We start from the raw sequence: 16,213 nt of genomic DNA, 5'->3' as shown, positions 1-16,213 counted from the left end.
AGTACATTCCTGGAGAACAACACACACACAGACACACACTGAGGGTGAATACCTGCAGGGGGAAATTGTGTCGCTGAACGTGAGCTTTTGTTCTTTTAATAAATCCCACATCAACACAACAGTTTGTTATCAACACAAACGTCGTGATGACACGACAACGATCGATCGATTCGTCGATTGATCGCAGATTAATCATTTGCTCGTCTAATTTATCAGCAAACTGAATATTTCAGATTTTTAAAAAGCTGGTCGCACAAAATGAGCATTTTGAAAACATCCCCTCAGTCTGATATTTAAAGGAATTGTGTTTGTGGATGTGTGAGCTGTCGGCCATCTTGATTTGGTGAAAGATGGAGAAGATGGAGGTGAGCGGACGAAGAAAGAAAAGTGAAGCTAATAAACCTGAATAATATCTACTGACCATCCATGGGGGGGGGGTCAGAGTGTTGAAGTCTATGGGAAAATGTCCCTCCTCCTCCCTGATGTTGAAGTCTATGGGAAAATGTCCCTCCTCCCTGATGAGTTTATGGTCTCAGTCTCTAGTTTACATCCTTCAATAAAACACAATGTTAATTTTTTAAAATAATTTAGAGGGAAACAGAACAGGAAGGAGGGGATTGGTCAGGGGGCGGGGTTACTTTATAATTGACAGGCCGTACCACCCAATCAGGATAGAACCCAGCTCAGGTCAGATCCACCTTCTCCTCCAAATGTGGTTTCTTGTGGTTTAACAACAAAAACAGATGAGTCACATTAATATGTGTCTTCTGCTTTATTAATGTGAATCTCTAAAACTTCCTGGAACACACGGGCGCCTTCTGTTGTGTGTCTGAAGTGTGTGTAGCTGTTGTGTAGCTGTTGTGTAGCTGTTGTGTCTCTGGAACTAACCCTGCAGCCTGACAGGAATCAGATGACCATCTCAACTCGTTTTCAGCGGCCTCACCTTTTCTTTCCTGCTCCTTTGCTTTTCCATCTCCGTTAGTTAAATCCGGCTCCAAACTTTCATCCAGAGGAAAATCCTCAGCCACCATCCGGATCGATCCGCCGAGCCGCCCCGACGCTCCGCCGACGCTTCCCCGGGTTCGTGCCGCCTCGGACGGGGCTCAGGCCGGCAGGCCGACGGTCGGACGGGCGGCCCTGCTCCGTGTTTGTCGGGGAAAGTCGATCCGGACTGAGTGCGCCATGTTCCCAGAGCCGATCCTCTCCGGAGCGGAACCTCTGTCCGGTGAGAGGCGGGGATCCGGTCCGTGGATCCGGTCCAGAGATCCGGCTCTCTGCGAGGCTTCAATTACATCCAGTGACATCAGAGAGGAGTTGTGTTACCTGACAGACTGCAAAACGAGGACAACGACAACTGTGACAACAACTGTGACAACAATGACAACAACTGTGACAACAACTGTGACAACAACTGTGACAACAACAACAACAACTGTGACAACAACTGTGACAACAACTGTGACAACAACTGTGACAACAATGACGACAACTGTGACAACAACTGTGACAACAACTGTGACAACAACTGTGACAACAACTGTGACAACAATGACGACAACTGTGACAACAACAATGACAACAATGACAACTGTGACAACAACTGTGACAACAATGACAACTGTGACAACAACAACTGTGACAACAACTGTGACAACAACTGTGACAACAACTGTGACAACAACAACAACGACAACTGTGACAACAATGACGACAACTGTGACAACAACTGTGACAACAACTGTGACAACAACAATGACAACAATGACAACTGTGACAACAACTGTGACAACAACTGTGACAACAACGACAACAACTGTGACAACAACAACAACAAACGGGGGTCCAAACACCTTCACAGGTTCTGCAGCTCCACCAGACCGGAACAAAAGACCACTTCCGGTTCACCTGAGTCCTCCATCAGGGGGCCAATAACCCAGGTGGTGTTGAATGCCCCTCCTCCTCCCTCATATTGAAGTCTATGGGAAAATGCCCCTCCTCCTCCGTAAACATTTTCCTGATGAGTTGATGTTCTCAGTCTGAAATACAACATGATGTCCATTTAGAGGGAACCAGAGCAGGAAGGAAGTTTAACCTCTTATTATTTGAATAATTAGCCCGATATTTTCAGAAATGTGCGTTTAGTCGATGTTACTGTTGCCTCTTGTATCCGTTCAAATAAAGCCGGTTAGCATAGCTTATCTTAGTTTAGCTTTGCCCATCAAGCTAACATCTGATGAGTTGATAAATGAGGAATGAATTTTTTAGGTGTATTCTCTTTTAAAGGTGGCCATGTTTCCATGCTAAGCTAAGCTAAGCTAAGCTAACCCCTGCTGTTGCACAGAAATGACAATGTCTTCTTTAAACTGTTCCTTTAAATTTAATCAGCTGTACACACAAAACACAAACCAAATACTTCACCACACGTTTCTTATTTACAGATATTTACATCCTGTTTCAGCCTTTTCATTGTTTCCTCACACAACGTCACATCTTTACAGGTCCGGTGAGTTCAGACTGAAGCCACATCGAAACATCTTTATTTACACTGACGGAAGTATCATTCTAATTTCCAGCAGTCACAGTATAATCGATATTTCATTTTAAATAACCTGACCTCAGTGACGGCTTTAGTGCAGATTCAGTTCATCAGCTCAGCCGTTTTTTACACTTAATGGATAAATTAGTAGTTTTGGAGAATAAATATAATAAAAAAGTTTTTTACCAAAACTGAGTTCAACTTCATCCTTGATGTAACAATACAAATATAGAATATCACAATATTTAATAAGGACCCAAAATCAGCAGTGGCTGATTATTTCTGAAATAAATAAATACAGAGAACTCTTCGTATAACCATGAAACTGAAATGATCAGGCCATATTTGAGTTTCATTCCACATTCATATGCTTTCTTCTGGAGATTTGTGTCTTTAATATGTTATTCTTTTTTGTTGAAGCACAAATGAATTAAATTCAATCATCATTTTCTGTTTTGTTATTTCTTAATAAACACATAAATGGCTCGGCTCCCGTTGTTTTTTATTAGCAGATGTTTTGATGGAAACATTACTATGTAATGACCTGCAGTCGATCACTTTGGAGTTTCATGTTTATATTTAGTTTGTATTTATTCACTGAACTGTTTCTTTCATGTCAAACACTTTGGGTCTTTCAGCAGTTTGGACCCGTTTGGGCCTCGTCAGCCTCAGACACAGTTTGTGAAGCTTCACGGCTCGGACTTTTCTCTTCGCTCGCTTCACGTTTGGCCTCCTGAGCTTCAGCTGAATGGCCTGCAGATGGTGCCGCTCCTCCACCTCCGTCCTGCTGCTGCGGTCCAGCTGAGCCAGATCCGATCTCAGCAGCACTGCCGCACATCTGTCGAACAAAGAGGCGAAACATCAGCTTTGAGATGCTGAAGCATTTCCTTTTTCTGCTGCTTTGTGCTTCGACTCCACCACATCAGACTGAATTATTGGACTTTGTCTTCCTTTGGTTACTTTTGCTCATTTTAAAAAACAGCCAGCAATCTTTCAAAATAACCTGCTGCAAACCAGCAACATAAAGTCAGAGCCCTTTGGAACCGTTCAGAGCTTTCAGCAGTTAAGTCAAAGAGTGACTTCCTCTCAGATGGTTTCATTTAAATAACCATTTAAAATCCAACAATGTCAAATCATCTGATATTTTAGAAAAGGAGCATAAACAAGGTCAGAATGTTTACTTCATGATATTTTGGTCGTTGCTGGATATTTGCAGGACTTGAAGTATTTTTACATCTGTGCATTCATTTGGCCTGTATAATAAAATATGATGCATCCGTCTCCGTGTTGGTGTACCGACCTGTTTCCTGCGGTGCAGGTCTGCGGCAGGAAGCAGGACTGAGACACGTATCTGAGCAGATGAGCCTGCACTTCGGTCAGTCGTCTCTGTTTAACCAAAGTCTGGAATAATCTGGAGAAATGGAGAGATAAAACCAAACATCAGGGATCGACAGATGTGCCAAGAAAAACAACAAATGCAGCGGATAGCAGATTCAGTCAGTGCAGCGCAGAACGTATGTGTGCGCTGCTTTGGCCTACTTTTGTGTTACGAAACACTGAACAGCACACAACCAGTAAGAAAGGTGAGTGCACCGTTATCACAAAATCAGTATACGCTCTGCAAACAACACCGCAAGGATGAAACTTCTGGTTCATCAAAATAAGCCACATCTTTAATGTCGGTGTAGATCTACCTGCTGGTGCAGTTGCAGTGGTACAGCGTTCTGGACTCGGGGTTCTGCAGGCCATATCTCCTCTGCTGGGGCAGGATCTTGGTCCTGCACTCGTCCAGGTCCTTGTAGACGCCACATGACAGCATCTCTGTGGAGGGAGAGCATCAGTGGAAATGTGTGGCTGCGTGCAGAAGCACACTGAAGCCCTGCAGAGGTTTGTGCGATGTTGAATACCTGCGTTGGGCTCGGTCCAGTTTGTGGTCTTAGGAGCTGATCCTCCAGGTCTCTCTGATGAGTCAGTGGTGTTGGAGGACAGAGGAGTGACGGAGGCAGAGGGTGAACCCATCGAAGGGGTGGAGACTGTGAATGCGCCAGCGCTGACGGAGGAGAGTTGTGGGTCTGCAGGTGTGGTTGCATTGGTGCTGTTCGTGTCGCCGTCCGTCGGATCGGTGGACTCGAACAGCGTGGGCGGATGGACCTCAGCGTACAGCGCCATTTTAGTCTCTTTACACCTGTTGAAGTCATTTAAAGGACAAGTTGGGATTTAGCGCAGGATAACAACAGTTTGTTTTTAACAAACAGAATCACAAGAAGAAGAAGAACTTTTAAAATACAGCTAAGACACTGAAAGTTTCCAGCGTTAACGTGGTGAGCGGACTCACATCCCAAACCAGTTCCTCTGGGTGCACTGGAGCCGGTGGGTGAACTCGAAGCAGTTCATCTTCAGCAGGTTGAAGAAGGTGTAGCCCACCACGTGGGAGATGCTGTCGTTGGCCTCCTTCAGACAGCTGTGGAACCTGCAACACGTCAGATGGTCGAATCAAACAGAAGACAACAAACCGCATGTCGGCTCTCAGGTGGAGGTCCCTACCTGTTGTCACAGTCGCAGTGAGACATGGTGAAGATGTTGGTGTTGAAGACGCCGAAGTCGGAGTGGAAGGACAGGATGGTGTGTTTGCACTGGTCGTGTTCTCGGCAGCAGCTGTCAGTTTCTGCAAAAACGCCTGAAAGAGACGAAATAATACGGATCGACCTTTAAGATGGATCACATGACTCAGATTTAGAGTTGGAGGTGAAACTGCTTCTTTATTATTTCGGAGGATTTCTTCAGTAGAACTGTGAAGACTTTTGTTCGACACTGAGCTGGTTTCACAAGTTTCAAACAAACTGAAGCTGCAAATAGAAGCTGTGCAGTTGCATCATGGGAGATGTAGTATCCTCCATTCAGGACAAACTGTCAGGACTGTCATCTGTTCTTCAAATCTTTATCTTCCTGAAACTCGTTTTTTGTCTCCTTGACCTTTGACACTGAGAGATGTTGACTTTTAAGGTCTTTATTGTGATTTTTACTCATTTCATTTTATGTCTGTTTCCACTGTGCTTTATAAATAAAGTTGGATTTAGTCAGTAAATGAGGAGAGATGATCAGCAGAGCAGAACTTAATGCCCCCAGGTGTTCGGGTTCCTGGACATTTGAACTTTAGGTGAAAAGAATAAAACATATTTCATTTTTAATTCCAAATTGTTTCCGTTTTCTTTACTCACCCAAATCTGCATATGATGGAGCCTTGTTTCCAGATCCACACCACAGAGTTCCCGGCACAATAAACCCGCGCTTGGCCCTGCGGTGGCCCCTGACCTTTGACCCTTCATCGTGACCTTGGTTATTTTGATCTGAGGGGAGACCCCCGGCGCTCCTCCCCCTCCTCACCGGTCCGAGCTGTTGCTCCCCCGGAGTGGACAGGGGGACGCATCGCCCCTCGGCCCCAAACAGGGAGTCCAAATCCAGACTTTGATCACGGTCATTGGAAAAGTCCTGTGCGCGCTCCCGGCACCGGGAGAGGTATTCCCGGATCGCCTGCGCGTCGTCGCTCCAAGCGCAGCCGAGCAGAGCGCGCTCCTCCCGGGACCAGACGCTGTGGTAGAGCCGCTCGGAGGGAGGGCCCCCCCGGAGGAAGGTGTAGTGCACCTCCCCGGTGGGCAAGACCCGAGTCCAGGAGCAGTGGACCGGGTCCCGTGGAGCCCCCCAGCCCAGCTGGGATGCTGCCGTGACGGCGACCAGAAGAGCAGCGATGTGCGTCATGGTGATGGAGTCCAGAACTGAAGACTGATGGACCACAGAGTCCTGGTCTGGTTTTAAACCGGAGGGGGGCCGGTCCAGGATCTAAAATAAACCCGACATCCAAACCAGCCTGAGTCACGTGACCTGTCAAAAGCCTGTCTGTCTCTCTCTCTCTCTGACAGTGACCATGACACAGACCTATTGATCAACACACACAGAGGCAGGATGTGTGGACCAAATGTGACTGTTGCTCCTCCCAAATCTAAATGAGTCAGTAAAAAAACAAAAACAAAAAGTGTGGGATCAATACTGGAACTATCCAAACTGATTTTTGGTGTTTTCGTCATCAGCAGCAGCATCGTTCCCGTCTGATGGTCACAGACTCACTGACGAATCGGACGATTCTGGTTAAGCTGTGACCTTCATGAGCTGTTTTCCCCTCAGAGGAACTCCACACGAATCTCAAGGTAAAAGTAAACGAGAACTCAGTGAAGGTCCTCAGAGCTTTGAGGAGCTTCACCTGAAACTTAACTTAGATGCTCCTCAAGAAAGTTCTTTTTTTTTAACACTGCACATGACTTCAATAAGTGTCCAAACTTTAAATTCAGTTTAGAGGTCAGTAAAGTTTGACTTTCCGTATTTTCAGATCAGCTGTGTTTCTCTCTTCGGTCAAATGGAAACGTTCTGCGTCCTGTCCGTCTCCGGATTCAGCATCAAACACGGCGGGAGAAGAAAGACGCTCTCTCTCCTGAAGTGTGTCAACTTTTACCCACTTGGCGAAAAAGGTGCTATCAGGGGTCAAAGTTCACACATTTCTCAGCTGCGTGTCTGTCACAGCTGATTGGCTCAAACCTCACCTGATGCAGGCAAAGTTTCCTGCCATGTCACAGCACACATCAACCAGGCGGAGGAGCAAAGGAAGTGCCAGGATGTCTTTATTTATTAGCCACGAGTCCAGACATGCATCAATACAAACACAGGGAGAGAAAAACTGGAGATCGTTTGACCGCCGTCACAACATGTCATGCAGCAACACATGCAGCGGAGGACGCGACATCTGCATCGAAACGTCAATGTAGAACCACACATAACGGCAAAAGAGTCATCAGGTGTAATATTTAACATGTCCACTGTAGTTATGCACAGTAACACAAGTGAAATGCATGTTTTGGTGATGGAAGCACTCCACGATAACACGGCAGATAGCAGATCAACGTGGGGATCAGAGATCGGGATAGAAAACTGGGTTTCCCCTCCGCCGGGCCAGAAGCACACGTCATCACAACATACAGCTTTAAAAGCTGATACCACGGTTTTATCTTCTAATCGCTCTAATAAATCATTACTGCGCCTCCTTTATCACGTGATACAGTTTATGATGTGATACCGGTGAAAATGGCTGCGTGGCTATTTTCTGCTCCGTGGTCACTCTTTATGACGTAGAGCCCCGAGGTCAACATCCATGTCGGCCACCGGAAAACTGCAGGGAACGTGGCTCGGACATTTAACTACATAGAAGCAAGAGGATGGCGTCCGTCCAGCTGCGCTCACAGGGAGACGACACCTTTTAATCCTCAAAGTGAGCAGAGTTGTCGTTCAGCAGAACGTGCCAGCACTCAATCTTCTTGTCTTTGTTCTTGAGGCATTCGTACCAATGTTTCAGACACTCCCCTTTGGCCTGGATGCCTAACTGACATCCACCTGAAGGCAGAGAGAGGAGGACAATGAATCTGCCTTCAGGTCACACGCATGAAAACACGTCATGTATAACTTTACATTTGCACGCTGAGATATTTCAGTTTCGACTTTACCAACTGAACAGAAATTTCCTCAGACTGTGAACAAACTGGAAGCTGAGCCAGACTCACCGATGAAATCGTTGGACTTGCCCATGTCGTAGTCCCAGACCGAGATGTCCAGGGTTTTCTTGGCCAGCTCAGCGTGTTTGATGTCATAGCTGAATTCCTGAAACACAGACAGCTTCATTACGAAATCTGTGACTGGAAGGGAGGTCAAAGTTCAGTTTGTGTAAATGAAAACAGAACTGACCTCATTAAACTCTGGATTCAGGCTCTTCTTTTTGATCTGTGTCTTGTTTTTAGCTTTCTTTCCCATGTCTGGCTTCAGACACCTGCAGCAGGAAGAAGGCGGCGGGCTTCAATCTCCCTTTTCTGGCCTTCATGCTAAGCTAAGCTAAGCTAAGCTAAGCGCGGTGACAGTGAGAGGAGAACTCACACTTTGACGAAGGGGTCTGAGTATCCGTTGGAGTCCATGGCGGCCAGGTGAGCACAGCGGACCACGCCCACCACAAGGCGACCCTGCTGACTGTTGTAGGTCAGTGACACCAGGATACGACCTCGTTCCTCTGACTCCTCCCCTTCATTCACCTGCACAGAAACACACATTACAAAAACAACACGACGCACAATGCCCCTTTGCCCCATGCACATTTCTGCAGCGGGTATTCTGGGGTTAATGGAGGATAATGTACTTTACTTAAGTATCTACATGGATGTTATTATGCAACAGGATTAATGTAAATGTAAATGAATCCGAGGAAAAAAGATCTCTGTGTGAGTATTGTGTTGTGTTGTGTTGTTGCTGTGGTATTTGTTTGGTGCAGGCGTCCGTGGCAGATCATGTGAAGTTCAGCATCCATGAGAGAATAGAAGCGTCGAACCGTTTGTGGATCACTTCCAGCAGATGTGATTGGTTCTGATCAGTGTGACATCGTTTATGGCACTTACATCGTCCTCGTAGAGCGCCATGCCGCGGGCCGAGCCGCCGACGGCCTTCTTCACCTGCACATCCACAAAAACCAGCAGCATCAGTTTCTACGCACACATCAACGAAACTGGAAAATGTGAAGGAAATGAACAGAGAGCTAAAATAAACGGTCTGGATTTAAAAGAAGCTCCTTCTGAGGAGTAAAATGCTTTTTTTAACATTACAGGCTTCCCATGAGACTGAACGCTTCCTAAACTAGTTCAATTCAGCCTTTCTCCTGAAAAGGTGTCATCATTTCATTGGCAGATTTTTTTTTAGCATTATGAGCAGTGTTTTCTGCAGTATAATGTTCCAGCTGATGATCAAATAATCCTGAATCTGAAAAATCTTTTGGATGGTTTAAGGCTCACCGGGATCGCTCTCTCCAAACAAACGTTGAAGTTCTTCTTCTGGTTAAACGTCAGTTTCTTCAGAGCGACTCGTGTCTCTCCGATGAATTCATTGTGTCCAAACTTGTCCTCGTCGCTCACCGAGAGCCTGAAGACGAGACAGCACAGTTTTAACTTGGCTCGTACTTCATGAAACTACAGATTTCAGTTCGTCATTACCGCAGAGTTTTGCGTGACATCTCGTCGGCGGTGATGCCGTGGTAGACCAGGGTCTCGTTCCAAACGGGGTTCAGAGTGGTTTTCAGCGTCTTGGTGCGAAGCTTGTTGGACTGGGAGAGGACGGAGACAAGAGAAAAAGTCACGTGAGCGTTGAAGGGAACATCCAGCTGCTCGGCTCCAAACCAACAGATTGCTCTGTTTCACTGTTCACTCCAGAGAACGTGTCACGGACCGACTCGTATAATTAACGCCACGAGCATCAGCTGATGAGTTTCTGCCGCGGTGTTTAATACCAGAGCATCCTAAACTGAATAAAAACGCCCCAACGCCTTCCTCACAAGCTGTGAGTTGGAAAAAAGCAGCACGACTCTGTGTTTTCTTGGTTTAAAATCCCTGTTTGGGTTTCGAGGTCTGGTCTCTGACAGGAAAGTGATGAAACATGAACAGTTGTGTGAACGTGATCAGACCTTACTGGCTCCAGGCAACAGATGCAGTTTCACGTACGGGTCAGCGAGTCCGTTGGAGTCCATCGGCTTCAAACCCTGAGACACAGGACGGACACAGACTCACTGTTACAACTTATTCTGTCTCGCTCTATCACCTTTCGTTGTGTCTCGTCGTGTCATGTTCTACTTTTTGTCGTTCATGTTTTGTTTGGTCTCTCTTCTTGTCGTATCTTTTACTGTCATGTGTTTTTAGTCTCGTGTTGTCTCGTCTTGTCACGTCCAGACAAAGTCTTGAACCGTCTGTCTCGTCTGTCCTTGTCCCCCGTCCCACCTTGGCTTTAATGATACAGCAGTGGAGGGCGTGGGCTTCCTGTTCGTACAGCAGACTGAACTCCAGAGATCCCAGAGTGGCTGCCAGAAGAAAACACGAGAACACATCAGACTCTGCAGGGAAGAAGAATCCGTTTCCATCCAAAACAGATAAACATTGATCTGCGTCATAAACCCGGATAAAGAGGAAAACATCTGCCTCACGTTCTCCTGAAGAAAAAGGAATCAATCTCACTGGCATCATCCGAGTCGTAGTCGTCGTCCTCGTCTCCGCTTCGATCTGGAGCCGGTCTCGGGGGGGCGGGATTAACAGGTGGAGCCGCTCTGGTTGCAGGAAGATGAGCTGAAAAGGAAGCGGGGACAACAGGTCGTCTTTTGTCCTCCACAGCTGGAGGAGCTGCCGTCTCCGACTGTTTGTCCCCAGCGTCTGCATCTGTGATGTTGATGATAAACATGTCAGAAGCCTCATCACCCCAAAGTGCTGGATTTATTCTTAGCATTACCTGAGGGGGGGTCGGCCCGAGGCAGTCTGGAGACGAACACATGTCCCTCATTATAGCTGTCAGCTGTCTGCTCCTGTCGTCCTGATCCGCTCGGCTCTGAGGACACAGAAGGAGACTTCCAGCTGACAGGTGACTTTAAAGCCCCACCGCTCTCCTTTTTCTGAGCAGCAAACACTTTGGGATTTGTCTCTCAGCCATCGTCATTTTTTAAAACCAGAAGAAACTGGCGAGGGGGAAGATTCTAAAAACACAGCTGGGAAATATTTGCTTCCTGTCAAATTTTCCATAAAAGAAAAAAGAAAAACGGAAAACTTACTTCATACTGAGGTAATAAATCAAGTGAGGACTAAAGACCTCGGTCCAACGAGTTTCCCCAGACACAAAGCAGCGTTCAGTCGTCGATAAATAAAGTCATTTTCAAATCTTTTCCCTCCGTTCTGGGGTGACGTCCAAACATCAAGTTGAATTTGTGCAGTGTGAAGAATGGAAATCATTTCTCCACTCCGCCACATTCACACTCCATTTGAAAATCAAGGCCGAAGCTGCCAGCTTGGCATGGAGAGAGAAACAAACCAGGGGCCACTTCCATTTTGTTCAGCTCTGCCGGTAATGACATCCGACAGTTGTGTCCTGTGGCCACCTTCGTCTCCGTGATTGTGTTGTGATGAAACATGAACGCCATAATTCGCTGTTTATCAAATCAATACCGACTCTGCAGAAAACATTCGAATATCGAAATCTATCGAAGTATGGAGGGCAGTATTTTGTTTAACAGTGGAACTGAAGGGAATCTCTGAGAGGAATCCTTTAAATCCGTCCACTTAAATGCATTTTCTGCCACTTTGGGCCCAAAAATAAGTTTCATCCAAAATGCGTCAGTGATTCAACAGAATATTTGAGTAGATTGCAGTGAATTTTATGTGTCTGAACATTATCTTGGTAGAAAAGTAACTTACCGTGTCCTGGAGGATCAGCTGCAGGTTCCTGTGGTCCTTCGTGGGTGGGGCTGGTCCCGGAGGGGGCCGGCGTCGGTCTGGACAGAGGGAGGGGGGCAGGAAGACGCTGGTGGTCTCGGCCTTTGAAGAACCAAGCTCCTGAGCGTTTGTGTATCTGCAGGAACAAACGTTTTTTAAGACCTGCGGCCTAAAGGTTCGCTGTGACGTCATCACAGAGTTGATGACGTCACGGCTCGGTTTGGCTCGTCGCTCTTCTCACCTCTTGGTGCTCGCTGCAGATTCTGCAGAGCCACGAAGGAGCCGAGCTGCTGCTGCTGCTGATCCCACACTCGCTGCACACGTGCTGTCAGACACACAAGCAGGAGACGCAGTGTTCAGGTGGCAGGTCTGCTCCGGGCTCAGAGTCCGGTCCAGATCCACTTACCTTTCTACACTGCACACAGAGGACAGCCGACACCCCCCGAGGTCCGAACGAGGCCCCACACAGCAGGCACTGAGTCTGTCCGTCGCCACGAGCCGTCCTCTTCATGCTGTCCAGGCGGCTGGACAGACGGCTGGAAGACAAAGAACAGAGGACTCGACTAGAGCCGACCCCTCCCAGGACCAGAACCCTGATCAGGACCGGAACCCTGATCAGGACCAGAACCTTTATCGGGACCGGAAGCTTCATCGGGACCGGAACCCTGATCAGGACCGGAACCCTGATCAAGACCGGAACCCTGATCAAGACCGGAACCTTCATCAGGACCAGAACTTTCATCAGGACCAGAACCCTGATCAGGACCAGAACCTTCATCAGGACCAGAACCCTGATCAGGTCCAGAACCCTGATCCGGACCAGAACCCTGATCAGGACCACCAGCAGCCAGTCTCCTCCTCCACCTTTCCTCTACTGCTGTTTTCATCTTCACTATTTCGGTGTTTTTTCACCAGCAGACCTGAAACTACTTGTTGACCTGATTCTGGTTCTGAATATGATTCTTATTCCAAACAGCATTTGGATTTCGGGTTCAGAATCTGATTCTGGTTCTGATGTAGATTTTGACCCCCCCTCCCCCCTCACTTGATCCTCTCCTGCTCCGTGGCCTCCATCATGGCCGCCCGGGCGAGGACACTGTTGATGATCTCCTTCTCCTCGTCTGTGAGCTCCTCCCCCGCGGGGCCGCCAGACCTGCTCATCGTCCACCTGAACCTGAAGCCAAGCACGCAGCACACAGACACACACACACACACAAGGCTGTAAGTGGCACGCAAACTGGAAACGCAGCTGGAAAACAGCGAGCGGCCGAAGGAGCTGCCACGCACAATAACACACAGTTAGATTATCCAGTTAATAATGCATGTCTGAGCTGCGACCGAGTGATCATCTGTAACCAAATGACATTTATTTCCCTCTCAGACTGCGGCCTGGGGGCCAGATGTGGCCCCGCACACTGAAGGAAAGAAAAACTTCAAGAGAACTCAGTGGATCTAATTTAAATTCTTAACTTCGGGCTTTTACTTCATCCAATTTAAAGCTTCTACTTCTGTTCCATCAGCTTGTTTCAACTGATATCATTATATTTATGTGATATCGCTGATGATTTTACAGAGCAGAGGAGTTTAATGTGTCAACATTAATCAGACGTGGAAAAGAAGTCCCTCAGAGTCCAGACTCTGGACCACATGAGGACAACGTGAGCCGAACTTCTTTTTCTTTTTTTAAAGAGCTTCAGTTATGCAACATTTGATCAAGGTGATTATTTCTGCTGCGTGAATAATCGTGACGCTTCAGGCTGCAGAGGAAACCTGAGCTGAGACTTTATTAGAAGGATTCAAACTACCTGAGTCTGACACCTTCTTCTTCGTTGGTGTGCGGCCGTTATCTAGTCGCAGCTGTCATGTTGAGTGTTTTATTAGGTGGTCAACAGCCCAGATATTTTCTGGTTGAAGCTACTGAAAAGTGACTTTCTGCTCATTTTCTTTGTTCTGTGCGAACCTTTTTGGGTTTGGGAGCTTCGATCTGACAGAAATAAGTTGTTCTCTTGCCATCTTGGTTTATTTGAGCTGGTAGAAATCCTGTTTGGAGGAGAAGGTGGCGCCTCCCTACGACACGCTGTGCTGTCCAAACATCTGCCGGCCGTGTTTGTGCGCAGCTGCTTGTGGTTTTAGAACGGCCCGTTAATTGGGTCTGGCTGCGGCGCTGCAACGTGTCAGAGCCGTCTGGTCTGAAGTGAACGCGCCCGAAGACATCTCCACCGCAGAGACCAGTTCTCATTATCTTCTGACCAGAACGCCGTTACGAGGAAAAGGACGACCTTGACTTTTTGCCGCCGGTCCAAGTGGGCTTCTGACAAAGACAAGACGTTTCCTGCCCGACCCAATTAGGGGCGAGTACGGAGCCGTCTTCATGTTAGAACAGATTAGTGTGGATTCATTGACACGAGGGGTTTGGTCACCTGTTCACCTGGTCACCTGGTCACCAGGTCACCTTTCACCTTTCACCTTTCACCTGAGCCGGGAAGGTTTTAGGTTTTACGTCTGATATGATGTCAAATGAAATCAGACTATAAAAGGCTGAAATCCTCAGCAGCTCGGTGGCCTTCATCATCCTCCTCCCTGAAACACGTCCTGGCAATGTATGTAAATGTCAGAGGTGATGTGTGTGTGTGTGTGTGTGTGTGTGCGTGCGTGTGCGTGTGTGTGTGTGTGTGTGTGTGTGTGTGTGTGTGTGTGTGTGTGTGTGCGTGTGCGTGTGCGTGTGTGTGTGTGTGTGTGTGCGTGCGCGCCCTGAAGCAGTCAACATGAAATGGCACAATGACACGTTCAAACTGACTCACACTGCAGTGGATTACACAACTTTAAGCACACACACTTTCATTTTCAGGACAGTCCCTCCAGTCTGAGCCGCGAGAGAGCGACAAACGGCTCAAATTTCTTTTTTGGATTTTAACTTAAGTTAACTTAAGTTACTATAAAAATACAAATAAACAAAACCTGAAATTCAAATTGTTATTAGAAACTAAAAGTACAAAGTGGCAGCTGTGGTGTGAGTCAAGTACACAACATATACAAAATATCACTCAGTATACTTAAAGAACAGTTAACGGAGTTTTAACAACAAAAATAATAAGCCCTTCCTGAGGGGGCGGAGTCAGACAGCGCCAAGGTGGCTGCTGGCTGACGTCCATCTTTATTTGAAGTCTACAGGAAATACTGAGGTATGGAACCTAAACTACTTTGATAGATCCCACCTCGACAAAACTGTGAAATTTGAAATTAAACTGTGTGAGACGTTCTCAGCTATAAAAAAATCTGACATTTAAATGTCAAAATAAATGTGGACACTTATTCTATAATTGATACGTGATGGATTCTATTAGCCGTGGATAAGATTCTGGTTCAGTTATTTCTCTGCTTCTCGCGCTGCCGCAGTCACGTGTGCGCGCACACACACACACACACACACACACACACACACGTATTGATTATTGAGCGGAGCAGCTGCTGCCTTACAGGAGATCAATGAGCAGTGGAGCTCTGCAGCAGGACACGACGCTCGATTGGATTCTCAATGTCAACCACACCAGAGGAGGAAACGATATTCGCCCAGTTTTCACCCCGTGACCTCTCAGTGTGTGTCCAAACACTTAGCAGCACTTCAAACCCCCCCACCCCGATGTAGTCGGGGTGGGGGGCATCCTTCTGTTGATTGTTCCTCCTTCTGATGAACAATCAACCAGATGCACAAATATGGCGACCGTGTTGCTCGTCTGTCACTGCTGATGCGTCTAATGAGCCCGGCCATGACAGAAGGCCTCAGGCCAGACGATTGTCCTGCCGCTGATCAACGCCTGGAAGGAAGCAGGACGTCAGCCAGAACACGGAGTTAATTTACAGAGGTGCAGTTCTTCTTCTGTGTTTAATTCCAGGTCTGCTGTGTGTGTTGGATGGCAGTAAAGTGCAGACACATCCAGGACGCTCCTCCTCCTCCACCTCCTCCCTGAGTCCCACCAAGGACAGACGTCACCACACGAGGTCGGGCCCTGATTTACTGCTGCTGTGTAGCTGGAGTTGACTGGAGGCAGAACGACCTCCAGAGACTGTGCGTGTGTGTCTGTGTGTGTGCGATTATTGGTCATTGTTCAGCGCCGTGTGATGATGGAGATGAGCAGCAGGTCGCTTTAAACTGCTCGCTCACTCTCACTTTCCTGAACAGGTTAAAGAAGATTTAAAGGCATCACAGCCCCGATGTTACTGCCAGAAATGCATTCTGGGAAGGACTCAGGTTCACGTGCACATGTAAGCCGAAGAAAAGTTGTGTAGCTTGCTCAGATGTCCGTGTTTCCCAGAGGATGAACCCCGACGAGTCCACTGACCTGACATTTGGCAT

The 16,213-nt window shown here is 47.3% G+C and overlaps 3 protein-coding genes across 3 annotated transcripts in view; all 3 read right to left on the bottom strand.

Moving 5' to 3' along the window:
- ttc28 (tetratricopeptide repeat domain 28) overlaps positions 1-1,247 on the bottom strand; it is a 67,165-nt gene extending 65,918 nt beyond the window's left edge. The window contains 1 exon segment of the mRNA XM_029516253.1: positions 944-1,247. Within this exon segment, the coding sequence (XP_029372113.1) occupies positions 944-973 (30 nt within the window). The 5' untranslated portion in view covers positions 974-1,247.
- On the bottom strand, positions 1,021-6,292 carry pla2g3 (phospholipase A2 group III). The gene is made up of 8 exons (XM_029516468.1): positions 5,755-6,292; positions 5,081-5,213; positions 4,872-5,006; positions 4,444-4,721; positions 4,231-4,357; positions 3,837-3,947; positions 3,135-3,374; positions 1,021-1,282 (listed from the first exon to the last, which is right to left on the bottom strand). The coding sequence occupies exons 1-8, from the start codon at positions 6,290-6,292 to the stop codon at positions 1,021-1,023; spliced, it is 1,824 nt and encodes a 607-aa protein (XP_029372328.1).
- A 969-nt stretch (positions 6,293-7,261) lies between these two features.
- On the bottom strand, positions 7,262-16,213 carry rph3aa (rabphilin 3A homolog (mouse), a). The gene is made up of 16 exons (XM_029516467.1): positions 16,200-16,213; positions 12,905-13,033; positions 12,266-12,395; positions 12,101-12,184; positions 11,842-11,995; positions 10,886-10,981; positions 10,618-10,815; positions 10,384-10,463; positions 10,074-10,148; positions 9,607-9,716; positions 9,409-9,535; positions 9,019-9,072; positions 8,507-8,658; positions 8,321-8,402; positions 8,140-8,236; positions 7,262-7,972 (listed from the first exon to the last, which is right to left on the bottom strand). Exons 1-16 carry the CDS (start codon positions 16,211-16,213, stop codon positions 7,839-7,841), a joined length of 1,716 nt encoding a protein of 571 aa, XP_029372327.1. The 3' UTR covers positions 7,262-7,838.

Source organism: Echeneis naucrates, chromosome 12 (assembly GCF_900963305.1).
Source record: "Echeneis naucrates chromosome 12, fEcheNa1.1, whole genome shotgun sequence".
In the NCBI taxonomy this organism is placed as follows: Eukaryota; Metazoa; Chordata; class Actinopteri; order Carangiformes; family Echeneidae; genus Echeneis; species Echeneis naucrates.
Note: the sequence above shows the minus strand (reverse complement) of the source record. Positions and strands in the feature narration are given on the sequence as shown.